Source organism: Manacus vitellinus, unplaced genomic scaffold, assembly GCF_001715985.3.
Source record: "Manacus vitellinus isolate BGI_N305 unplaced genomic scaffold, ASM171598v3 scaffold_22_pilon, whole genome shotgun sequence".
NCBI classification, from domain to species: Eukaryota; Metazoa; Chordata; class Aves; order Passeriformes; family Pipridae; genus Manacus; species Manacus vitellinus.
Window position 1 is genome coordinate 13,605,719 of NW_021939632.1, and position 26,712 is coordinate 13,632,430.

The 26,712-nt window shown below is 39.0% G+C and overlaps 1 protein-coding gene across 1 annotated transcript in view; it reads left to right on the plus strand.

The window, feature by feature from the left end:
- Positions 1-7,597, plus strand: part of GAD1 (glutamate decarboxylase 1) — a 30,930-nt gene extending 23,333 nt beyond the window's left edge. Inside the window, exons 13-16 of the mRNA XM_018072636.3 lie at positions 983-1,132; positions 1,376-1,483; positions 2,183-2,272; positions 3,871-7,597. Coding sequence (XP_017928125.1) covers positions 983-1,132; positions 1,376-1,483; positions 2,183-2,272; positions 3,871-4,044 — 522 coding nt within the window. The 3' untranslated portion in view covers positions 4,045-7,597. The remainder of the gene's footprint in view (positions 1-982; positions 1,133-1,375; positions 1,484-2,182; positions 2,273-3,870) is intronic.
- Positions 7,598-26,712: the final 19,115 nt, after the last annotated feature.

Below are 26,712 nucleotides of genomic sequence, written 5' to 3' on the forward strand. Positions count from 1 at the left end.
TTGCTACTAGAAGAGTTTAGTTGAAGAAGTCATCCCTGTGTATAGAACTAGGATGGAAGAGTTGTGAGTTCCAGCCCTAGGTCTGCCATTGCTCTTCCAGTCCATCCATCTCTAAAGTGAAGACTGCAGCACTTATTTCCCTCTATAAAACACATCTATTGGAGAGAAGCACTAGCCTTTGTTTAGTGGTATGCATGCTTATTGTGCTAGCTATTGCAGGATTTTGGCAAGAGTTTTTGTCTTATATGAGAATTTTGATAGGTGTTTTTGTATTTATCAGACAAACTGGTGTTCTTTGAGCTTCCTCCAAAAACCACCAATAAGCCCTAAAGGAGATGTAAACCATTTTAGAAATGTCATATGTGTAAGATTTCTGTGAAACATACAGGAATTTGCTCCTCTGTGTTTCCTTCAGTGATTTTTACCAGTAATCCATAGATTTCTATTGGTCTGTGAGCCATATTTATTTGTAAGCAAAGAATGTCTGATTTAGGTAATTTGTACCTATATTTGTCACTTGTGTTAAGTGTCATAAAGCTAGACAATATACAAAGTTGAAACCTTCAATTCAGTTTTTTCATTTCATTTTGTCTGTCTGTTGCACTGAGAGACCACAGCTGTATTCTAGTGTGTAATTTAACAAATTAGAAATTTAAGTGTTAAGAACATAGCCTTTGAAGTGCACAAAGCTAATATCACAAACTAAGTATCCAAATTAATCTGAGAATGTTTTTAATCTGAGGTGTGGGTGTGTAGGCATGTAAAACCATATGATCTCTCAGGGACATCTAAGAGAATCACCTTAGCTTATGAAATTATTTTTATGGCTCGAGTTTACAAAACAAAGTCAGTATGTTATAATATGTCCCATTAAAGAACAATTCTTCTGTTTAAGTTTGAAATACTTTTTTATACATTATTGATGTACACATTTATGTACATATGCTATGTAAGTCATATAAGTACATGTTTTTCATTACAGGGTATACTTCAAGGCTGCAATCAAATGTGTGCAGGCTACCTCTTCCAGCCAGACAAACAGTATGATGTTTCCTATGACACTGGAGATAAGGCAATACAGTGTGGTAGACATGTGGACATTTTCAAATTCTGGTTGATGTGGAAAGCAAAGGTAAATAACAAAAGTTTATCTCAAAACCCAGAAATGTATTTATTTAATTTATAAGTCTCAAGTGGAGGTCACATTTAGTCACTTTTGTGGTATTGATTAACTGTATTTTTAAATTACAAGAAATAATACTACTAAATGTTTTCTTACTGAAAGTATTTAAAAGTGAAGCCTATCTGAAAAGATGATTGCTTCAGAAGAGAAAAAATAACCATATGATTAATGCTTTCTTTCTTTTTTAAACAGGGTACAGTAGGATTCGAAAATCAGATCAACAAATGCCTGGAGCTGGCAGAATATCTCTACACTAAAATCAAAAACAGAGAAGAATTTGAGATGGTTTTTGAAGGGGAGGTAAGTTTTCTTTTATGTATGTAGGAGGCAAATCTGGATGGAATTTCAAAAACAGTCTTCACGCTTCTCACAGTTCGTCAAGCCAGCTATGCAAAACTGCTCTTATTTCCTAAAGAACTACATGACTATTGGCATCTGGGCATTTTTTTTGGCTAAATGCATGTGGTTTTGTACCACAAATGTCAGTTTTATCTCCTTCTCTTCTGCAAAGGACTTCTCAGGTTAGGGCATGAAGTACCTTAATACAATCTACTCATGCTGAGATTCCACATTATTACATACATAACCGAGAATCTGCTCTTTTGCTGTATGCTCTGTTGCTAGTGCCACTGCATAAACCCTTGGTTGATAGAATATACTTCATCTCTACATTTGCTAAGAAAAGGAAAATTGAGTTGCTTCTGTTGTGATCCTGGAAAATAGTTCCTCATGAAACTGCATGAAGGTGAAAAGCATTTGCACTTCATTAACGCCCTAAATATTGTAAGTAGGACAGTGTATAGGGAATATAACACAACAGATGCAAGCAGCGAACTGCAATCCATTCCTTTCAGTTTAACATGCAGAACTGAGAAAGTCAATACTATATTTTGTCTTTCATGCCTGTCCTAAAATACACTACTGACGAGCCTTTAGCGTGGGATTGACCTGTATTGTTGGGTTTTTTTCAATTGATCATGTGTTTGGTTCTTTTTGCAGCCAGAGCATACAAATGTATGTTTTTGGTATATTCCTCCAAGTCTCAGGGGCATGCCAGACTCTGACGAGAGAAGAGAAAAGTTACACAGGGTATGTGTCTTTTGCTAAATATAAAAATATAACCTAATCTTTCAACCCAAAGTAGTCTATTTATTAAAAATAATATATCTGTGTGTGGGCAAATATTACAAATGCTGAGATATCAGTTCTCCATTGCTCATCATGACCTTGATATTTGCTCACTTCTGTCTTCTATTTATACTGAGGCTGAAGTCATGTTTTCTCTATAGAACCAGGTACAGAACATGCTCAGTTATTCTTTGATCTGTATCACTTCTGTGCTCGCAAGTGTTACAAATCTTCAAAAAGCAGCTAGGCCTAAAGACATTGCAGTCTTGTTTGGATAGGACAGCATACCAGCAAGAGAAACAGAAGGGTAGATATTTAAAAATGCTTGGACAAGTAAAGCACATGGAAGCCTGTAAGTCCTCCTCAGGTCTTTATTTGGATTTTAAATGACAATGCATTAATGCATTTCAGTGAAAATTAATACCCTTTGGAGGACCTTGTTATAAATGTATTAGAAGAAGTGAAAGAGGGAAGCGAAGGCATCATAAAAGCATCACCAGGAAAAGTATCCTGTTACTTAGGACTTGAGGGAAGCAAAATACATTAATTTTGTAGTAGTATTTTAGACAGACAGAAGTGAAATGAAGTACATTCAGGAGACAAAAGAATAATTTTATAGGTATTAGAAGTTATTGCTCTTTTGTGTATGTGTTAGGGAAGGGAGAAAAATGGGCAAACTTGGGAGGTTTTGTAGAGGATTTTAAATCTGTACCACACTGGGGAAAGAGAACAGAAGAGAATAGAAATTCCTGGGTCAGCCCAATGGCATGTAAGATAAAAAAGTTACCAAAAAACCCAGAGAATAGAGGAAGATTGAGGTAAAAGGTATGAAGTGGCAAGAGGGATAAAATGTTTGACTTGACCCTGTTAAGTGTTAGAGGACATCATAAAGTTTCCTACAAAACAGCAAAACAGCTGATCTTGGCTGGCAGAGAGTAGGGCAGGAGAAAGAAGGTCTGGATGGAAAAACTGGGCTTAGAAAATATTAAGTATTAAGACTGTCAGAACATTGTTCCTTGTAACTTAAAGCGAGGAAGTGAGATTGTGGTAAATGCAAAGTACTGCAAAACTACTGGAAGGTTTCCATGGCTTATGTTAGTAGAAAATATTCTTTATGATACAGATCTTGTTGAAAAATTTCTATTGTTGTCCCCTTCACACAAATTGCTTTGAGAATACTCATAATATCCATTACCTTCAAAAAGGTCTGGAGTAGGTTTTCATACAGAGGCAGTTAACATTTCTTCATAACAAAATCTTTAGCACAAAGAAACAATGTGTATATTTAATAGATAAAATTATTACATAGTGAATACTCTAAGATGTTATTAGTCTGTTAATCAAAAAGATGGATATTATTGTTGTCAATTTTCCTTTAAATATCCAATCCTACATATTTAGTTTATCAAGCTTTTTCTGTTACGGATGTTTTAAATAAAAATTAGTGCCTTTTTTGGCAGTCAATTTATTTTTTTCTGAATTAAGAAATGCTGTGACATACAAAGGAAAAAACAAATTTTTCTTTTTTCTTTCTCTCTTTTTTTTTTTCAATGATAAAGGTGGCACCGAAAATCAAGGCCCTGATGATGGAGTCAGGTACTACCATGGTTGGATATCAGCCTCAGGGCGATAAAGTCAACTTCTTCCGAATGGTCATCTCCAACCCAGCAGCAACTAAGTCTGACATTGACTTCCTCATTGAGGAAATAGAGAGGTTGGGGCAGGAGCTGTAGTACAGTGGTTTAATTATTTATTTCTCTAATTCACTGTTTTCCAGCACTGGCTATTTTTTTAACCCAGTTCTGCAGAACATGTTTTAAGGAAATTCTCTTTCTGTAAATTCCAATCTCCTAAGACATACTTAAACGAAAGAACAATAGGCTACTGAAATATATATGTATTGGTAGATCACATTACTGAGGGAAAATGTATTATCTTGAAGTTGAAGTACTATTGACTCTTACATTGGTCTTGTTTATTGTAGTCAGCAGGAAATTAATAAGTACTAAAATAGCAAATTAAGAACTCTGCACAGTATATATGTACAGTATAAATAAATATATATAATTATATATATACATACATATATAAAAAAAGTGGTTATAAGCTTAGACCTAAGCCACAGCATGTTTTCCACTTTAAGAGAATTAACTTTTCCTTCAACAACTATTTATGTGGATAATGTGCTACAGGTTTTTCTGCCAGACAGAAATAGGCATATAGAAACATTTCTAAAATGTAGATTCTTAGGAGCTAAAGAAAATGTATAACAGTATTAAATCTTATTGTTGGTGCTTTTCTCACGTACAAAACAGCAATCTCTGACAGCACCTTTGAGTAAGATAGTTGTATTTGCCCTTTAGTGTCAAATCAGGGGATAATAGTAGCAGAGTCATTGTAACAGGTATATTATTGCTGTATTTTTAGAGGTCAATTTGTGTAGATTGTGTACATTATTGTTAAATGAATTTGTGTAAAAGGATTTAAATGTAATAGTTTTACAGCAAGATAACTGTTGAATTGTAGGTATCTGAAATATTTGCTTATTTATATGCAGAGATTTACCATGCTGAAGAGTTGTCTTGTATTTTCTTCCATTTGTAATGTAACCTATTTATATATTATTGAGGTTCTAAATAATGTTTATGGTATTTCAGTGTCTTTGTGAGCCAAAGAAAAAATACAAAAATATTAGTTGACACTCATTTAAATCCTAGTGCCCTTAAAATAATATCTTACAGATAATTTTACTGAAGATAAGGAATTCTAACATTGTGTATAGACTGTCAAAATATGAAATCCCTTTAATCTATTAGAAATATTAGAATTTTCAGTTTCATTTATTGTAATGTCAGTGTTCTGAATGCTTTTCTAGTGAATATTGGTTGCTAACCAAGGCCCCTGTTTTTGAGTTTTATTTCAGGACTGATCTCTATGACCATTTTAACTGAATTTGGTGGGACTTTTAGCCAGCATCATTCTTTTATTGAAATGGAATTTACTGTCTGTTTGGAACTTATAAGACCCCAAAATAATGTCAGTATCTTTGACTGCAGCTAGCTTGTCCCAACACTTCCAACTGGCTAGGCTTTTCAAATTATAGAGACCAGATTCACCAGCAGCTTGTTCAATTTTAATCACTAGATAATCAATACTACTGAGTGGAAAAGTCCATACTGGAAGCAGAGTAATGGAACAAAATGGAGATTCAATAATTCTCTGTCTGCTGAGTTACTGTCATGGTGATAAATGGAATATGCTAATTTCAAGTGTTTTCATACATGATTCTGTGGCTATCTTCTATGCAAGCCAGTAATTAATTGCTTTTTCTCCCGCCCCTCCACCTCAGTAACAAAATTAAATTATTTTAGTAATGTTCAATGAAATGCAGTCATGCTATGCAGTCTTCACAGCCTCTCTGGCCCCATCAGTCCTGTGGAAGGACAGCTACAGCCAGGAGAGATTTCCATCCTGCAGGTCCCACTGGTTGTCTTCTGAGGATCCTGTCTCGCGTTTTTGGCTGTGTCAGCACAGAGAGAAGAAGCTGTTATGGTAAATGCCGTATCGTATAGCACAGCCTTCCTAGCTTTTCATGGGACTATTGCTTATTCCTCTTCCATAACCTTCTGCAAAATCTTTTATTGAAATTGAGTTGAATCTAAAAATTATTAGAAGTTTTTCACTGTCTTTTAGATTCATGAGTATGACTTTCAAAATAGTATCTACATTGTTCTTTTTATGTCATTGAACCCTAGTAACCTTACTGGTACGGTATTTCTTTCATTAGGTTATTTTCCTCAAGACAGTGTAGTTGGTCTCTTGCCTTCTTGATCGTAAACCTCAATATTCCTCAATTATAACCCTATTATCTGACCTCTGTATTCAATACTTAACATTTCTTGATGTAAACATCCATGTTGCATGACCTGAGGCCTGCAGTACAGAAGTAGTCAGCAAGAACATTGACTTCAGCAGTTAGGAAACTTCCGTAATAGTAAATGCCATTCTTTATAGCTACAGATATTCATCAAAACTAGATATCTCTCATTATAGCTGTTTTTAGAGTACAGAAGAAATACATCACATTTTGATATACAGACTTCTGCCTGAAATCTGGTCTCTGTCACAGTTTTATGTTGTTCAAAAGGCAGCTACAGAAGGCCTTGAACAGTTCTGCGACGTAATCAGAAATAGATCTAGAGCTCTTCAGTACATATATAATGTTTTGCTCACTAAAATTTCTGCTTCTTCTTTTAATGGAGTATCTTGTGTTTTGAAGGTCAAAAATCAGAGGTTCTACCTATTGCTCTTGATGGTTTGCAGCTAGGTGGGAATAATGGAGCTCCTCCTACCTGTTTTGGAAGTGAGACAGTTAATGAAGAGGTATTTTCTCCAAAGACAAGGGACTTAAATTTATCTTCCTACTCTCTGCATTTTATCTTGCCTTTCTGCAGTGTTGTGTCCTGACACAGGTGACCACAATTAGATTTTTTGCAAAGCTTTTAATTCTAATATCAGATTCTGGAGAGTACTATGTTCCACAGGCACTGGGCTCATATTAATTAGTGACTTGGTGAGCTGATTTAGCAGAGCAGTTATAGTCAGTGAGAAAACTCATCTGTTTTCTTCTTAGTAGGTAATTTCCATCTGAGTAATATACCACAGCTTCTCAGACTAAAGTTTACCTGGAATTTTCCTGCTTTTTAATCCGTACACTATTGACCGTGAGAGATCAGGATGTATGGATATACAGAAGTACTGACTAATTCAAAGCATTGCAATTCCAGGTGAGTAACTTTGTTTTTCTGAGGTTTAAAATATACTCTAAGGTAGCAATTTTGCCTTTAAAAATCACATGGACATCGCCATAAATTTGTGTGGGTGAATTCAGATCAAATAAACAATAGGCAAGATCTTAGCTGAACATGTAGCTGCAGTGCTTATTAACTCACATAATTTTGGAAAAGACTGACCATTGGATAAAAATGAACAGCAGCTGTTGATTTTGAATGAGAAAAGTTCTGATTGTGTAATTAAAGGTAGTTTTTAGAGAAGATAGTTAAATTATGTCATTCACAGCAGACTAACAGAACCAGGGGCCTTGGGAATAACCCAGGATTTTAAAATAATTGTTGACTTAGATCATACTCTGTTTTTTGAATGGTGACAAATATGAAGAGATTTTTTAAACAGAATCTCTGTTTTGTGGTTTAAGAAATGTTACAGTTATAAAGAAGTAATGCAATGCACTTTTAATTTTTCAATAAAAGTTGATCTTAAAACTGACTAATTTGTCTCATATAATTTTTGTGAGCTCTTTTGTTTCCTTAAGAATATGAGACAAAAGCCACACAACATTATCCCTCACATTAAAGATAGTAAGGCAAATGCTTACTATTTAATTTTAATTGTGAATTGAATGTGAGCTTATACCAACACAGACTGAGGAAGAGCCACAAGCACAGAACCTTGGTCAGTTTGAACAACACTATTGAGACATTAGTACTGTGTATAACATGAAAATGGTGATCAAAAATCTTGGATTCTAGACCATATTTGGGGTAACCTGCCATTCTCTTATGTGAGATAAAATATTTTTAATTATTTTTTTTGTATACCAAATATATTGAAAAATAAGAGTACATTTTGAATTCATAAAATTATATTTTTTTTATTATATAGACAAATTCTGATTAATTGGTGCTTTATGCAGTATCCATAGAACTGTCATTGATTTTTACAGTATGTAACAAATTTGATTTCGATTGCTTTAGAGTAGGATGAGCATCCCTCCTGTAGCATGAGTTTTTTTAAGAAAATTTTTCTTTCCAAGTTAAAAATTTTAAGTAGCAAATGATTCATGAAGAAAATACATGCTGCAAAGAAACTTACTAAGTCAATTAGTGTAGCATGCAAATGGTATAATGTAAAGCACTAAAAATCGTGGAAGATGGTTGTGTTGTGTGAGCATTAAGGAATGTTCAGGTTACGCACAGACTGTTCAATAAAGTGGTAGGACCAAACAAGAGTTTTTGTAGTTAGGTACAGCTCACTGTGGTCAACAGAATTACACCTGTCTGAATTTCTCCAGTAGGGTTTCATAACTTGCAAATTGTGACAATTATGCTTAGGGTGATGATACATGAATTGAGAGTACTGCTTGCTCAAGAACAGCAACTAAGCTAGTGAAGAGATGAGAAGACACAAGCATTCCATGAAAGCAAAGGTTAAAAGGAAGGATGGCTGCATAATACGGAAGCATTTGTGTTTCATTAGGTCAATTGAAAGAATCAGACTCCTGGACAAAGCAAAATTAAAATTTTGGTTAGAAGAGAAGATGCAAGCAGAAGTTTTTAAGTAGACCTGGTAAAAAAAGAAAAAAGTTTTGGTTCTCTGTTTTAGTAGATCTATCTACTGAGGAAAAATGGTGCATTGTTCAGTAATGATGATAACAGAAAAGTCTGAAGATGAAGTATTACATACCTTGATTTATTTCTGCTATTTATAAGGTAATCTGTTCAGCATCTGAATGTAATTATTTCAGATAAGTGTACTTTGTATGTGTATTTGTGAGTGTATTTATATTTCTTGATATAAATGAGAAGAACATGTGTATGCATTTACATACTCAGCGTGTGTCAGATGTTTGCATGATGTTGACTGTTTTGTGTAGCTTTTTTCAGGACATCTGCAAAGATTCTTGAAATACAACATTAAACAACTATATCATGAAGAAAATAGTAAATTATTTTCCCTTACCTTTGAAAGTATGTGTGTGTGTTGTATACTTATATGAATGATTAAATCTCTATCATGTGAAATCCTTAAATTATATACCTTTTAACAGGACAGCAGTCTGGTTTATCTAAGAACAATTGTTTGAGACAGGAACTACTCAAGAAAAATTTTGGCCTTGTTTTATGTGGAAAGGTGTTGTGTCAAGACAGTGTGAGCAAAAAATATGTAAGATCAATGCAGGTAGTAAGGAATGGAGAAAACCTAAGTTTAACATCAATAAAGCTTAGAAAAAATGTCACTACAAGTAAAATCAACAAATGTAAATACAATTACTTTAATTTAGATGTACAGAAGCCTATCATCTGTGACCACAATGAAAACTGTTTTGAAGTAGTGTCTGCTTGGTCTGACATTGAGAGTTTTGATTATGCTGGTGTATAAATCAAGCATATTGGCCTTCCAAAAAAATAGAAACTCAAATGCTAACTTTAAACTGGACAGGTGAAACTGTCTCTAGAAAAGCAAAGTGAGAAAAGGTATAAGACATTTCTCATTGTGTCATTTTGGTTGGTGCTCTTTATATCACCTAAAGATTGCACATATTATAAATTACATTACTATTTAACATATTGCCTTATTAGGACTTTCCATGGGCCTCAGCAAAAAAGGTCGTTAATCTCAATTAAGCTTCTTCCTTTTCTTATGGGAAGGTTTCCTGCAGGGTAACACTTCCATTTGTTCTTGTGGGCATAGGACCAGTCTTACCACTAGATTGTAAGTGATAAAGTCTTTATTTCCATTGCTTTGAAGTTTTCTACGGTTCCTTGTTGCACTGTCCAGCTATGAGCATCCTCTGAAGACGAGGCCCTTATTGACCATCTCTTTCAGGTAATTCACTCTCCTGCCACATGCACAGCTCTGACAATCACTAAACACACTAACACACCTCTTGATTATCTAAAGGAGTGCAGCTTCACTGGGCAGTGCAGTGAGACCTCCATACGCTGGGTTTAACAGTGCTGAACCGAAGGACCATAGGTTTGATAACAGCAGGATTTCCCATTTCCGGGGAAAAAATGACTTTAGCTAATTCATTGTAACTGCTGCCAGTAGGTATGTTGCTGCAATAACTTGGTGTGTTCACTTATCTCAGTCGCACTTCAAATGTATATTACTTTTACCTGACTATGTTATGTTTCAGGGGTATTATATTTCTTTATACTGTTTTGCATCATCATTGCTCTTCAATTATTCTACATATTTTTCAAGAAGAGGTGTGGGGCTTTTTTCACGCTACAAAAGAATCAAGTTTAGTTTCCCTGCTGTAAACACTCCATATCAGTGAGTAGTTGTTGCTGGTTTTAGTCAGTCATAGCGAATGTAATTATTCTGTAGGCATAAATTAAATACCAGTTTTATCTTACAGTATAATGCAATGCATATTCTCTTGTCTTTCCAAGCATATGAGGCCTGTCTTTTTGCAAGATATGATGTGAAGTCCCAGATTGCTAATTGTGACCTGGCTCCCTGGCAGTGAGAACTGTAATTGCCATCAGACAGTTCCCTCTGCTTTCTGAAGTGAGTTCATGCAGACTGATTGCAGCATTAGAGCTCATATTGCAGTTCAAAGGAAATCTAACAAAATTTCTTCCTTTTGAATACATCAACATTACTCTAAAGAAAGCTACTAGGCCAGTAATTGCTACAATTTTCCTTTCCCAAAAGCCTAGGGTTTTTTTTCCTCCCAGAAATTCTGTGACTGCAATGTAAATAATTATGCTTAGCTATTGCTGAATGACTTAAGAACTCATGTTAATTTTCTATATATAATGCTGCTATAATTGTACAATTACTGCTGTACTGGAAGCAGGCCAGAGGTGGAATAGAGGTTCTCAGGGGAGTTTGAAGTCTCTCTCATTTACACTGTAGCTCAGACCAGAGCTGTTTCCATTAAGCTGGCAAAGTGGCCAAAAGAAAGAACTGAAATCACTGCATTATATTATAGAGACTTGGTTGGATTCTCAGAAAAATGAACATGCCTTGAATTTACAACAGGAACACCTCTTCCCCTCATCTTTTAGCAAAGACATGTAATTAAAAGAGCTTTGATAAAAGGCCCTTACTTGGGACCATGTCCTCAGTTTATACAGTGAACTACTAATTTGTCTGTCTACCTACCCAAATAATTTCTAAATGAGCATAATTCGTATACAAACATACATCTCTATGCTTGTAACAACTAATTATTCTTCAGTTACAGGACATCCACAAAATTTTAGAAGTAAATAATGCTTTGTATATCCATCTTCCCAGTGTGGCATATTTCTCATCCTTCTAATGAATGGATCAATAGATCCTTTCAAACATGTGTGTATAGGGGAGAGAGAGTGTACAAGGAAAGTCTACTGCTAGGCTACCAAACCAGTCTTTTACATCAATATTTGAATGGAAGAGTGGATTGTGAGGTTGTTCTAACACCCTGACTTTGCCAGGTTTCTGGGGTACAAATGAAAAGGGAAAGAGAGATAAAATGATCGGTGGTGGGACACGAAAGAAGAGTCACACAGGGCTAATTTCAAAATAGTAAAATTGTCCAGCAGGCAAAAAGCAAATGTACAGCACACATCTGGCTGAATAATTTACAAAGTAGTAAAACATCAGAAGAAGCTAAGAAATAATCTGACACCATGCAAGTGACACTCATTGCATGTAGTCTGAAATAGACACCAGAGTGTGTCATGTTGTAAGAATACATAGAAATGTATATGAATATTTACCTGTCCCTAATTGCCTATTCATATAATTTTAAATGCACAAGATTTTTCTGGCAATATTTTTTCATTACATCCATAGACACTAAAAACCTTTTTAAAAATCTACATAATTCAGCAAAGGATGCTAAGAGTAATTGTGTAGTGAGGTAAAGCTTTTTTCTACCTACTTGGTTTACTTATGTTTAGCTATCTTAAATCAGGCTAATTTTATAATAGGGTTGCTGTCTGTTGAATTATGTGTTGGTTTCCTAGGCTAACTAACATATGTTTCATTACTAAAATAATTCGCAACGGCAAAGGGCAAAGTTAAACAGTGAAAAATAGACTGTAGAGAAATAGACTCACAGAAGCAAGTAATGTGAGCTAACAGATTATTCTCTCTCTACTTGCTTTGAGTCTGATGTGCTCCCTGAAATGCAAATTCAGCAATCTGAGCAGCTGTTCACCAGTTACAACAAAGAATACCCAGGATTTAGAAAAATGGAGTCCTGTTTCCCTATTACACTATAAAATCAGGCTTTTATGCCAAGTTGTGAATGAGAGATGTGATCTGGTAGGTTCTTGTCCACTAAAACCAAGGTACACTTTCACTAATTTTTTTAACAAATCAGTGACTGTTTGAAAAGCAGAATCCTCTCATGGAGGACTAGGTATATACTTCTGCATCAGACCAAACATCTTGGTCTATAAGGAACAAAGAAAAAAATATAAAATAATAGATCTAAAATATACGTATAAAAATACATAAAATGTTATAAATATTTTAACTGTCATTTGTTCTGCTTTCATTACACACTACACCCTACAAATAGCTTTTAAACTGCCTTATAAATTGAAGATCTTTACAATTTAATTTATATTTATCTATGCTCTATAAGCCACATTGTAATTGTAGCTAGTATTGTGAGCCTGTATTATTTGTAAGTCTCTGGATGTGGTTGTATTTTATAAGATGCAACTGTTGAACTGCTTTTAGCTGGTTCAGTAATGGTTGAAATTTTTTTGCAGTTGACTGTAATTCCTGAGATGTAGTGGGATTGCAATTAAAAAACAACAACAAAAAAACAGGTAACCATTGACAAATTACATTCCTAATTTATGCAATTTTGTAGTCTGTCGATGACTCTCTAACAGACCAGGAAAAACCTAAGAGCATAAATAAGGAAGTAGTTTAGAACCTGACATAAAAAAAAGAAAAAAAAAGTTGCTTCACCCTGGTGTAATGCTACTGAATTTTAGTGCAATTACACAAAGAAAATTAAGGCAAAACTTAATGAAGAAGAACCAGGTGTACTGCCCTGGTTTTAAAAGAAATGGGACTATAGTAGAAGAAATAGAGCACTCTGGGCAAGAATAAGGTCAGGGTGACCACAGGAGATGCTCTGCACCCCTTTTGTCAATATGCGTCTGGGTTTCCAGCTACAATTTCAGGTTCATATTTCATGGCTGAACACCTCAAAACTTCAACATGCCAAATCTTGCTGCTGTGGTACAGCTGCACTAATGGTATAAGAATGGTGGGCACTGTACTTCCTCTGTGAATACATTGGTTATCTTGTCCAAGCCCCCTACTCCAGTGGGGCCACCCAGAGCAGGATACCCAGGACCACATTCAGATCACTTTGGAATATCTCTAAGGATGAAGAATGAGAATGAACCTGGTATCTGGTGTCTTCTATTTTCCTTCTGTATGTGATGGTGAAGCCTTAGCACATACCTGGAATTGGGAGTAGATTATTCCATTTGGGGTTAGGAGGAAGACCTGGCTAGTAAAATTGTAAAATCTAAACTACCTTAAAATCTAGAGACCTACAAAAACCAGCACAACAACAACAAACAAAAAAACCCCAACCAACAAACAGAGACAAAAAGAGAGGAGACAAAATGAAATATTTTCATCTCTTTCCCAGACATTAGAAGAGTCAAATTTCAAGATTTAGATCTATTCTTTTTTTATTTATTTGGCCTTAACAAATACAATACTAAACATGCCAGAAATATCTCACAGGTGACAAAGAATTGTCTTGTGTATTTACAATGGAGAAGTAAAATCATTCCCTGCAACCAGGGAATATTTTTGATGGGTGTTATCCATTAGAAAACTTTTAAACTGAGTCGGGGGTTTCTCTAGGAACAGAAAATATTAAAGAGGTAGGGAAATGTGGTCATCTGTGGCTGATGTACTTGGACTTCTTCATGAATGACTGGTATTGACTCCAAGGCACTCTTTTAAAATTGTGTTGGTGTTTTAAAAGTTATTGGGTTTGCATCTGTTTCAGCAGCTTTACTAACATTTTGCACTAAACAATTTGCAATCATTAGTTTTTAAGGGAACTAGAAACTAAACTGTGTTTTGGTTTGGGTTTTTTGGGGGCTTTTTTTTAACTGAATGTGATTTTCTAAACTGTTATTCATATTGCAGTAATTATTTTAAAAGCTCCCTGATATCTGTTTCTCATTATGACAGAGTTAAGTCAACGAGTGGTGCATTAAAAAAATAAAAAGAAACAACTGTAACAAATAAGAATCACTGTTCAAAGATGTCTGTGAAACTTTGCATTCTGGCTGCCTTTTGCACCGATCAGACTTTGAAATTGCTACTTTCCAGATCACATTTTCCCAGCTAAGTCCCTGTGAATAGGCTGAGCAAAAGGTAGTAGCCAGTTTTACCAGGGAGGGTGCAATGAGGAAAACCAAGGTTAAACTGAAATGAGCTAGAAAACCCCTACAAATCTTACATTTTATATTTTAACAGACAAAATGGCCTTGCACAAAATGAAGACTTATAATGGAAATAGACCCACTGCCTCTGATATTTTGGTGTGAAAAAATACAACTCTAAATCTTGCATACAGCCCCCAGTTAGTAGATTTTGTGTTTCCCACTGAGTTTTCAGTAGTCATTGAAGAGAAGCAGTAGCTGGAGAGAAGGCAGTTGGAGGGAAGGCCAAGGAAGGAAAACTGTGCACACAGGTGTCTGGGTGAGGACAGAGCTCACATCGAGACTTGGAACTGAGAATTGCTCCAAGGCCTGTGACTGTGAGCCTGTGCCTCGTTCAGTTCCTGCTGGATCTGGGACTTAGCCTGCAATTTCTGGCTCTTGCAGTACTCTTATGTTCCTTTTCTAAGCAGTTCTGTGGCTTCCATCAAAACCAGTGGGTAAACTGCCTTTTCCCTGCTCATTTCTTGGCTGCAGCAATTTCCTCTGTGCTTCTGTTTGTTAGACTCTTTATAGTGACTGTAATTTTTCCCCTTCATGCTGACTTACATAGTAAAAATCTCAAATGATCATCTGTTCTCAATTTTCTTCAGCCATTTAACTCTTTCTACCCTTGATATTGTTTTGCTGCATCTTTCTTAACAGCTTCTCAGCCCAAATCCCTGTTCCAGCAGTGCCTGGGCTTAGGACAACCTCCAAGTTTCTGCTGAGAGTTAAAAGCCACATGGAACTTCCCATAGTTCACTGAGTCTGACAGCATATCAAAAGAAGACATTCAAAGAAATACACTTGGTAGGTAATGTCTACCTACCCTGAAAGCAAATTAAGCATCTTCCAGAAACATCTTTGAAAGTCCTAGTTAATGTTTTGTACATCAGTTCTCTCTAACACAGGGCAAAACATTACCCCTATGAGTCAGGAGAAAGGAAGCCCTCTAATGGTTAAGGTTCAGTCACTGTTGTGAATAACACCACACTCTTCACAGTGTATTATAGCATAGAGCTGGTCCATGCATTCAGAGAGGTACTCTGGTCCTTGCAGGACTCAAACCCCTTGGCTCTAATAGTGATGTACCCAGAACAGCAAGAAGAGGAGTCAGTGCCAGCAGGAATAAGGGTCAGCTTCAGAAACTGGCTGGGTCTTTCCAGCTGGTACTGTATGACCAGTTGTGACAATTGCATTGACATCTGCAAATTTCATCTCAAAATAAATAAAACATATTCCAGCACGTCCCAGTGGAGCTCTCCAGCTCCTGTTTCCCATACTTTGTGCTTGCTGAGAAATGCACCCAATCTGGTGGCGTTAGCCAGGGCCACTGAATCATTCTTGTCGGCAGCACAGAACAGCACAGTTGTTCTGTGTCGTTTGGCTTTCAGTGCGGTGATTTCAGATGACAAACTGCTCATTTGATTCTTAAGCTCAACACATGGGTGACATCCTCAGCTGCTGCAGAAAGAGCTCCACCTGCCTACAGTGAAACAGAAACCACATCAAATAGATGCCTGTCCAGGCACGGTTGATTCTTGTCATAATCTATTCCTTCACTTAGTTTAACAAATCTAGGTAGCTGTGGAAGTGACTTTTGGCACTTTTTCTAAAACTCATTGGTTTTGTTAATTGACCCCAGAAGTCCTGTAGCATTTCCTCTTTGGAAATGGTGCCAAGAGCACTCAGATAGCCAGCAAAGGAAGGAGTAACCTAAGGTCCAGCTTCAACCTGCTCTCCTTAGTACACGTGAGAGGACAGAAATTCCAATTTTTTGAGAGAAAGGTAGGGTGCTGCTTTGGGTTGACCCTTCTATATGGCTACGCTCACAGGATCTGATTATATTCCAGGCTTTCCCTCTCTTCTTAATTTTATTTACTCGTTCCAGCAACAGCTGATTAAGAGAAAGGTCATCTGGCTTTAAAGAACTCCACCTACAGAATAATGCTATCCAGTAGCATTCTTACTAGGATTTTAAGGTGATTATTTGAGGATTGCCACTCCCAGGGCATATATTATGTTACCAGTTTGTTTTATTGTATTCAAACTTCCAAATCTAATCTCAAAATAAATAATGTTCACAAGGTCCCAGCAGAGGCATCCTGCTGTCATAGGCATGTGATAAATAAGGAAAAAGCTCAAAAATTACATTTCCTTGTTGTAGAAGACAGAATCCTTCTCCTTGAGGCTTGAAGGAAAAGAAGTTATCAGCTATTGAGGCAGAAGAAAATAAATCACAAAAGACTTCTCAGGGCAAGAAAAGATAAAGGAGAAGGAGTTGAATGTTGGTTTTCTTGGGGCTTTTTTGGTTTTTTTTTCTGAAGGGAGGATTAAGAATAGCTTAAGAAATGCATAACTGTGGAAGCTTTCATAGAACATGTCAGGATGAAAACAATTAAAAAATATAACAAAGACTAAAAAGATCTTTTCCTGAGGCTAAAGCAGATTGCTTTCTCTGAGCTAGCAATGTAGTGTTTCAAGCATAGCTGGAAAGAGGCTAGTGGTGCTTAGTTTGTAGCTGTCCAGAAGATGGAGGAATGTGCCCTTCTGTGACCAATGAACGCACTTAGGAGGGCTGTCAGAGAGCTGAAGCTCTGTGGGCAGGGAAGAGGAGTATTGTGAACAATGTGTGTAGCCTATGGGGTCAGATCATCCCTAATCCAGAGTCTGAGTGCAATATTTGTCCTGTTTGTCTGAAATTCTCCATGATAATATTTGGTTTATTCCTTCTTTCTCTAGGACCTTAGCATTTCTTCTTCTCTCACCCTATTCACCTGTCACAGGTGAGACAAAGTAGTAGGGGCCCCGTAATAGCACACCTGTAGCATACAACAGCATTTATAGACTGTCTGGTTTCAGAAGATCACTGTTCTGTGTTTAGGGATACAGAAGAGAATGACAGGGCATATGGGAGAGGCAACTCTCTGGTGACTGAGCCTTGGCACATAGGCAGTTTCTGTTTCTTATGGCTTTTAGAACTGCTCCTATACTCTGACAGCCAAATCTATGAAGGCCAAAGCTATAAAATCAAATATTGGGGATGAAACTCTCATAGGGGCTTATTTTATCCCTGATACTCAAGAATTATATTTGGCATTTCTGTCTGGTCGAGTCTTCAAAGACAAGTGTAATTTCTCTTCTTAATGTTCAGCATGTTTGCAATAACTCTGAAAGGCCTGTAGAAAAGTTCTGGACTTTTCTGCCAAGAAGGACCTTTGTGGCAGGTTTGATAAATGGGGCACTGTTCAGGATGGGACACAAGAGGATTTAATATATGACCCATTTTTAAATACAGTTTTTCTTAGTGTAAGCCTTTCTCCTGTACTGCTTTCTTCCAGGAGAGTCTTCATCAACAGCTGCTCTAAACATCCTTCATCAGAATTTGACTGATAATACAGTCAAGGTGTACATTTGCTTCTCTATCTTACCCCTCCTTTATCTTAAACCATAAAATCTGAGTTGGGAAACTCAGAAGTAGGTTTTTTGTTTTGTTTTGTTTATGTATACTGACATCTGTCATTTATGTTTCGGTCTGATCTTTAGATAAAGGACTCTAGAAAAGCTCTAGATGAAGTAAAGCGTAGAGCTGACTTCTATAATTTAAGATAAAAGAATGTAAGGCACTTTATAGAACTAAAACTGAAATCGTACATATCACTGTACAAAGTACTGAACACCCAAGACACTTCAGAATGGATTCTGTGAGCAAAAAATTTTCTCATTTGATTTATTATTTTTAAGAAAACAGGATTTAACACATCCTTAGTAAATAAAAAGCAATGCAGCAGCAAATCCTTAACTATCAACAAAGTCTCTTAGTACAAGCAGTTTCTAAAACTCCAGATTTTAGGCTAACCATTTGGGTCAAAAATGACTGACAATGCATGTAAGTATCATATAATGAATTGGTTGTAAATTACTTAATTAATCTTCCATTATGAACCCTTCTTCTGCAGCATCCCTAGCTGCAGTACTCCCAAAGCCAGCTGCTGTGTGCAGCTGAAAAGTAGCAGGCCTATTAAGCCTCCTAAATACTCACATTCTAATTCCTAAATTGGGTTGCCAGAACCTTGTCTGTGCAATTGATTCCATAATCATGATTCTATCTGTGTTTCTATAATGAACCCTGTTTTCAGCTCAATATCGTTTAAAGAGGCTTCTTTTCTTTTTCAGTGGTGAAGGAAACGTATTCTCTGTTATTTCACATACATTGTGTCATTTCCTAGTTAGTAATCAAGTGAATCTTTGAAACATTCTGACATTTGTCATGAACTCTGTGCCTTCTCTCAACCATTCACCAATGCATCTTTTACTGTGAATATATGTATTTAAAGGTTATTCTCCTCTGTTATGCCTGTTCTTAGTCATACACTCTGTAAGAATTCTTAACACTATGCTTCAGGCCAGAATTTGGGGTCTGATGGCTGTATAATATGGGACAACAAGCTAGAGTAAGGATTGCAAGTTTAAAGTAACAACTTTTAGAGGCAGAGAAGTGAGGACATTGATTTTACTGAGCCCATTCCAGTATTCAGGCACACACTTTCTAAGTTTTATAGAAGCAGAAGGTGACTATTTTGGAGTTTAATCAGTCTTAGAGTTTTCATTCAATCTTAGAGTCTCAGAAGAAACCCCTGTAGCAAGTATAAATTGTATAAAAAGGCCATTCTGTCAGAAACTTATGGCTATAATATCTTTAATTGTCAAAGCTATGCCCCTTCCAGATTTGTGTGAAAACTACTTACCAGAGTCTAATTCAGAGCTACTGGGTCTTCACCAGCTTTGAGAAGACAGGCAGAGTTTAACTGTATTACAGCCAAGTCGATCACTTTTACGAATTAAACTAATGAAGGCTTTAGTTAATTTCCTGTGTCCTATTAATAGAACCTCCACAAATTAGTTTTACCGAGTTTCTGGTTTCTGAAACAACAGCCTTGATTCTGGTCTCAACCCACTTGGGGAAGAAGACTGTAGATTACCTTTACAATTCTCTGATTTGTTGATGGCATCTGCAGTCCTCGGTGCAAATTACAGCAGCCAGAGGAACTGTTCCTGATAATAACCAGAGCATGACCACACTGACTACAGCTCTAATACATGCCCATGCTGGGAGCTCTGGGGGAAAAGCAGAAAGCAATTCTGCCAGCTATCTGCCACTTGAGCATTCCCCTTACAGAGGTGCAGTGTGCTAGGTCTGATCCTGCTGACATTGGGGCCCTTCCCTCCCATCACAGAAGGAAATTGCTGTGTGTCACAAGAGTACCAAGTTAGAGTTTTCAGCTGAAGGCTTGTGAGCTCCTGCTCTTTCCTGGCTGAGTACAAGTCACTCCTAATTGTCTCACTGAAACTCCTGCCCTTTCCTTGAGCATTAGTGTAAACCAACAATAATGCAATGAAAATTGATGGATACTTATAGTGGTTAAAAAAGTGTCAAGCAGTCATGACTAACCTTTCTGAGTTTGGCATGGTCTTTTTGTGCCTTGTGGAGCACCGGGGGGGACCAGCCCTGCAGCATTCACTGGGAAAACCATGCCTGAGAGCAACTTGTCCAGCTAGTGCCTTCCTCCCTTGCACTTCATTCCCTGTTTAACTTCATAACAACTAATGGCCGTAAAACCAGCTTTACAAAAGCCCCACATTACTCCTGTATTTAATTAACTTTTAGAGCATCAGACCGTAGTATTTAATCACAGCCTGCCGAGTTTCAGGCACTTGTTTGGTCTGAGGCTCACTAATGCTTGGCTTCCATTCAAAATGCTTCACTGTTAATTTTTCTTTACATTCAGACAGGGTCTGATCTTTTCCCAGCTGTTCCCAGCAGCAGGTCAAGAACGGGTTCAGTCTCACACTTCTCACATTTGCACACATGCTGACCATTGCCACCTTACTTATTTTTTCTGAGATACCCTCAGTTCCAAAGCACCTACTGCTCCTAAACTAAGACTGTGGGAAGTAAATGTGAGTACTCCTGCAGCCTAACGGATGGGTGTATGGCTTCTCTGTGTTAGCAGGCTTTTACCAGCCATTTATGTGAGCTAGAGCTACCTGGTTTTTTGTAGAGCTGAAGGGTCTGTGCTTTATGCCTTCTATTAATATGAAGTTCTAAGTATTGTGTGTGCACAGCCAGGTGGATTCCTTCCAAATAGCTGTAGTTTGTTCCCTGTGTGCTTGCAAAGGAGATAAAAATCTCCTTGGGCACTGTTAACATATGAGTTGAACTTAGACATATATCAGACTCCTTATGGCTCCTTCCAATCCCAGTCCTGCTTTGCTGGGACCAGAGTCAACAAGCAGGTATTCTGACCTGCAGTTCCTCATCTTTACATTAATAGCAGGGATGAATGAGGTCATACATTGATTAGGGAATAAAAGATGTTACAACTAAGAGCTATCTTATGACCCACCTTCTTCTGTCACTGGACACTGCTGTTCTATTTCTGCCTAAAACTATATCCTTCCTTCAGTATTTGCTTACTGGAACAGTCACTTTTATTACTGCAGGCCTTCCCATAACTCTGGCAATATTCACTTAATTTAATTTTAAAGGCACCCATTAATTAAAATTATTCTATTTACTGATTCTTAATAATGTCTCAGAAGCTTTTGTTCTGGTGTGTGTGTTTATGTTTGAGCTTAAGACCGTTTCTGCAATAAATCATGATTTTCTGCCTGTCTTAGCCTCTAAATGATTTGGGTCAAATAGGCTGATTTGTACACTGTATTTCAGCAGCTCCCTTCCTGCTACACATGCCTGGGTTTCTCTGTCCATTTTCGTTCCTGTTTGCCCAGCACCAATAATCCAGAAGGGTTTAGGGAGGGGAAAAGAAAGTGTAGCTGCTTTTATTCATCCGCTGCATATCCTGCTCTGCAGAAGGGATACTGGCTCCTGCTGGAAGCATTTACACTGCGTTCTCTGCAAAGGTCAGAGTGGCTGCTTCATCTATGGCAAAATGGATTTTAGCCAGCAGCCGTAGCTGACAGTTTCAAGACAGCCACTTCCCCATCCATCTTACTTAGACAACTGTGTGCAGTCTCCAAACTAATAATTCATCATTTGCACATGTGTGCCTTCCACTTCATTATTTTATTAACATATTAGAAGGGCCCTGATTTATTTATTAAATTCATTATTATTCTTTATCAAATGATGACATGTTGTTAGCCAGGAAGATGCACTTGCTATCTCACAACTAATTATACCAATTAAGTTTTCATGATTCTACCACAAAGCACAGCTCATTAACTTTAATTACTTTTGAAATGCAGCTGCTGAGATACACACAGAAAAGAACAGGTAGGTAATATTTGTTAGTTGATTTCTGCAAATGGGGTTTCTTGTCATTAGGTCTTATGTGATACTTTCAGGCAATCTTGTTCATTATTTCCCAGGTAAGTTTTTTCTTTTTCACCTACGAGGGTTCTAAAGTTTCTCTTTTTTTGTTTTACAGAGTAGTCTTTTGCCACAGAACATTGGACCAAGTTCAAAGATACTTCTTCAAATAAATATGGTGTTTTAGTTCAGCCCTTAATGGGAATTGATGGACATCTGCAGAGAACATCTTTCTTTGCTGAGGTGGAACCAGCCCAAAAAGGGTGACAGCATTTTGATGAAAAGCTGAGATGCTGTGGTAAAGCAGAAGTTCCTAAGAAAAAGAATTTCAGGTCTCGAAGTGATGTATGGAGTTTATGTCTCCAGTGAGGGGCCAGGTTCAGATTTCTCTGAAGGGTTGACTTCAGTGGTTTTCCTGTTTTTGCCTGTGATAATTTTTTTCTTGGTGGCTGGTTGGAAGAACAAAACCTGGCTGCCCATTTCTAAGCTCACCACATGCAGGCATGAAACTTCTACAGATCTCATGAGGAATGGGGAAAAAAATTTCTTTGCTGCTGTGAGAATAAGACAAACTGACTACTGGTGCAGTGGTACTTGACTGGGTCTCAGAGGGCCTAATGTCTGAGCAGACTCATAGAGCTGCAAAATCTCTGTTGCCTTGTTTCCCCACTACCACCTTTAGGAAACACATTTGTATATATAAACCTCTACTAGCAAGAAAGAAGGGAACATGGATGGGATTTTCCTCCTGAATCTAAATGGCATGTACATGGAAGCATGAGATTTGCTTAAGCTGGTATAGTTTTTAACTTATCAGCTCACTGTAACAGATTTCTCATACTGTATTAGGAACACAAAAATCCTTGAAAGATATAGTCTATTTATGTATTATTAACTTTGCCTTCTTCCTTTGCCTTGTAGCCTCTGGGAATCCTAGAGTTAATTTCTTCTTGCAGTGATGAGGAGAGACACTGTGTAGGGAGATAAACACACTTGAACCGGTGTGCAGAGTCCAGAACTGGCCATGCCTGATGGGAGTGCCTGGAGAAACACTGTCTGTCTGCTCCAGTGGAAACACCTGAGCACAACGAGGTGGCCAAGGGTGGAAAGGGCATTGGCCATCTCTGCAGACAGTACTGGGGTAAATCTCAAGCACAGTGTACAGAGGCTTTTATTATTAAGCAGTAAAGCACTTTGATAATACAGAGATGTACAGATAATACAAAGAAGTGAATTATGCTAATTTGAATATTCTTTCCGTGCTCAACTGACGATCTTTAACATTGTGTTCCAGTTCACTAATAAATGCTGTTTCTGCATTTCTGAAGACCGGTGACAGCAGCATTGCTGAAGAGGTCACCCCTCTGCAGCTATGTGGGATAGGAGCTCGGACGCAGTGGTGTGCAAGGGCAGGCTGCGTAAAAGCCTTCCAGTCACAAGGGACACTCTCGGAGAGAAAGAGATTGTCTGAACCTTAGATCCACAGCGCTCCCGGACAACCCACCGTCCGCCTCCTCCAAGTGCACCATCATGTTGGCTCAGTGCTGGATTTTGTGCTGGACGCGGGGCGCATTCCCGCAGCCAGCGGCTGTCCCGACACGGGCATGTCTGTGCCCGCTGCGTGTCACCACACACACCCCGCCATCGGCAGCGAGAACCTGCCCCGTTATCTTGTTGCAGTTTGCGGGGCGATGCGTGCCCTGGAGCGGATTAGTCCAAAATTGCTCCCCCGGGCAGCATTCCCCGCCCGACACGCTCTGTACCAGGGCACTGATCCTTTCGCTTCAGCCCCACCACCGCTCGGTGTCAGGCGCTCCAGGCGCGGCCCCATATCGCTCGGAGCTCCGGAAAAGCTGTGGGAGCAGGGAACTCAGCACGAGGCACGACCTGCGCCCTTTATGTGCTGTGCCCCCGCTGACACACTCGGCTCCCACAATTACACTCGGTTCCCACAGACACACTCGGTTCCCACAGACACACTCGGTTCCCACAGACACACTCGGCTCCCACAGACATGCTCGGCTCCCACAGGCACACTCGGCTCCCGAACAGGACGACACTCGCTCCCACAAAAACAAGCCGCATGGTTCCCTCGGGGCCCCCGCCCCCGGGCCCGGCACCGCTCGCCCCGGGGCCGCCCGGGGGCGACAACCGGGGGCCAGGAAGGCGCGCGCGGCCGTGGTCCGCTCGCGGGCCGCGTGGGCCCGCCCCGCGCGGGGGCGGAGCGCCGCGGTGCCACGTCCCGGACGGGCGCGGCGAGCGGCAGCGCGCGGGGCCGGCCTGGCCGCCTCGCAGAGCATCGACATCCCCGGCGGCGCACCGAGGGCTACCACGTCGCTTGCGGGTAAGGGCGGCCCGGGCCCGTGTCCTTTGCCGCGGGGACCGCCCGCTCGGCCCCGGAGCGCTCCCCCCGCTCGGCCCCGGGCTCCCGCGGGCGGTTGCGGTGGGTGAGCCTCGGCCGCGCTGCCGCTCCCGTGAGTGGGAAGTCTGGAGGAGGAATTGGTCCAGGATAAGTAATTCCCCGGGCCAAGCGGTGCCGCCGGGCTGCGCCTCGGTGTGTGCCCGGGCCGGAGCGCGGGAGGCGATGCTGGGTCTGGGCAGCCCTGAAGGCCGAGGCGGCCTCTGCTCCGGCAAACGCTTCTCGCACCCCGGCCCGCCCGAGTCTGGCTGCGCCTGGGGGAACACGTCAGGATTGTCTTCATCGCTCCGCCGTGGACTGGGCTGGACTGTAGTGCTGCTCTCCCGCAGGAGTTCCGGGGTGCCGGGTCAAGGGGTTCACATGACAGACGGCCCCCATAAGGGCTGCATCCCTAATGAGGGCGTGATTTTTCATAGTTATGTTGGTTTTGTTCACGCTGCGACCACAAAACTTTGGTTTTGTATGGAAAAAAACCTGTTTTGTTGGACTGCGTTAAAGGTTTTGAGAGCAGCCTTTTGGAAACCCTTTCTTTAGTATCTGTTTCACGTTCAGTGAGAGGGATGGTACCCAGGTCGTGTGGTGGAATCTGAGGCACTGGGGTACAGGAACTTTGCTGGGGTCACTCACCTTGCCCATAGCACAGTGCTTCTACTTCTGTAGCTGGAGATGTGTGCTCACTGCAGACACCGTGTGGGCTGGTGTGTTTGTTGGCATCGGACCCTTTCAGATCAGCTCTCTGCTTCTGAGAAGCAAATACTGATGTTCTGATCAAATCCACACATTCTGTTAAAATTTGCATATAGACTAAAGTCATGGTGGTCTTTGTTTCTCCCTTTTAGTATTACTGATGCATAACAATCCAGTGTTGCTAATATATGACAGTCCACTTTTTCTCTTTTCCCCCCAGAAAAACCATTCTGCAGGCAGACTTGTTTTCTTTTTTAGCATATTATAGTGTAAATTTCATTAACTGTTTACTTTTTAGACTTGTAAAACCAGTAGGTACTCTGCAGTTAGAATATCAGTTACATCAGACTTAGCAGTTCATACTGTTTGATTAAAGCATCTTAATAAATTGAGATACAACTCTTTTATGAAGTAGGATCTCCTTTTTTTTTTTTTTCACAGTCTTGCTTGGAGCTGGAGCCTTTTGTTTTCATTTAAGCACCTTTCTGTTGTAATGTTTTTACTGTGACCCAAAGTAGCAGTGTTTTGTTGCCAGTCTTTGTAAATGTAATTGATAGATGCTCAGTAAAGAAGTTGATTTCCAACAGGACATCCATATTTACATTAAATGCAGAAAAGGACCTGCCTGCTGTCTCAAACAGACTGATGTCTCTGTTTTTCACCGCCTTGTCTTCTTACTGGTATTTTCAGATGCTGCAATAATGAATGATTATTCTTTTTCTGTGGACAGGCACCATAAATTGCATCATGATCCCAGCCTAACAGTTATAATTTGGAATGTTTGTCTTGCAATGCATGTGGCATAGGTGAATGTAGTTTCCAAGTCTAATTTTCCAGTTGGTGTTCTGTAGTAAGTTTGTTGCAGCCAGCGTCCAGCTTGCACTGTTGGAGGAGTTCCGCACAAGTGCTTTGTCTGCAGGGACTGACCTTTGGTAGAACTTGGGGTTGAGCAATGCTGCTGGTGTGTTCTACTTATTCTCAATTATGTTTTCTTTCTGAGCTAAGTACTTTAATGAGAGAAATGAGAATGGTAAAAGGCAAAGAGCCGTAGTCTTTCAGTTCTCCAAATCTAATTTGAATAAGATCAGATTTCTTTGATAATGCCAAACTTCTGTAAATAATATATAGTGGTGGTTTTAAAGATTTCATTACTTGTTGGAAAATTAGAGAAATGTCAGGAAATCTTTTCAATTATGGGAAGAATCTGGTTTGGTAAGGCAGATAAATGAAAAAGAAGTGTTGAATGGCCATGAAACAAAGAGTTAACCTTGTTCAGTAGCTGTAGGAGCCAAGTACAAGTTACCAGAGTGATGAGCAAACTGAGACTGTTGCGAGCTACAGGTTTTTTACAGTGAGACTTTTAGACTGCACGTGCTGCCTCCCTACAAAACTGGTAGAAAGTCTCATCCTCTGCTCACTTTAAACAGGAGCAGAAATATATGCAGCAAGTGAACCATACCATCGTTAATTTCTGATGTAATGTTTGCAGATTACTTAATTCTTTTTGGCTACTGCTATTCAGCGCAATATTACTTTCACTATGAGCTTTATCACCAGTGCAGTTGTAACAGGAAATAGGAGCATTCCAGGACTGAAGCACTGTTGAGGGAAAGCGATTTCATCATGTGCACACTTGATAGCAGAAGTTGCTCTGGGCTGCACTCTTGGGGTTCTAGACATTGAAATGTAACCTTTTTCCTTTTCTCTTCTTTTCTCTTCTTTTCTCTTCTTTTCTCTTCTTTTCTCTTCT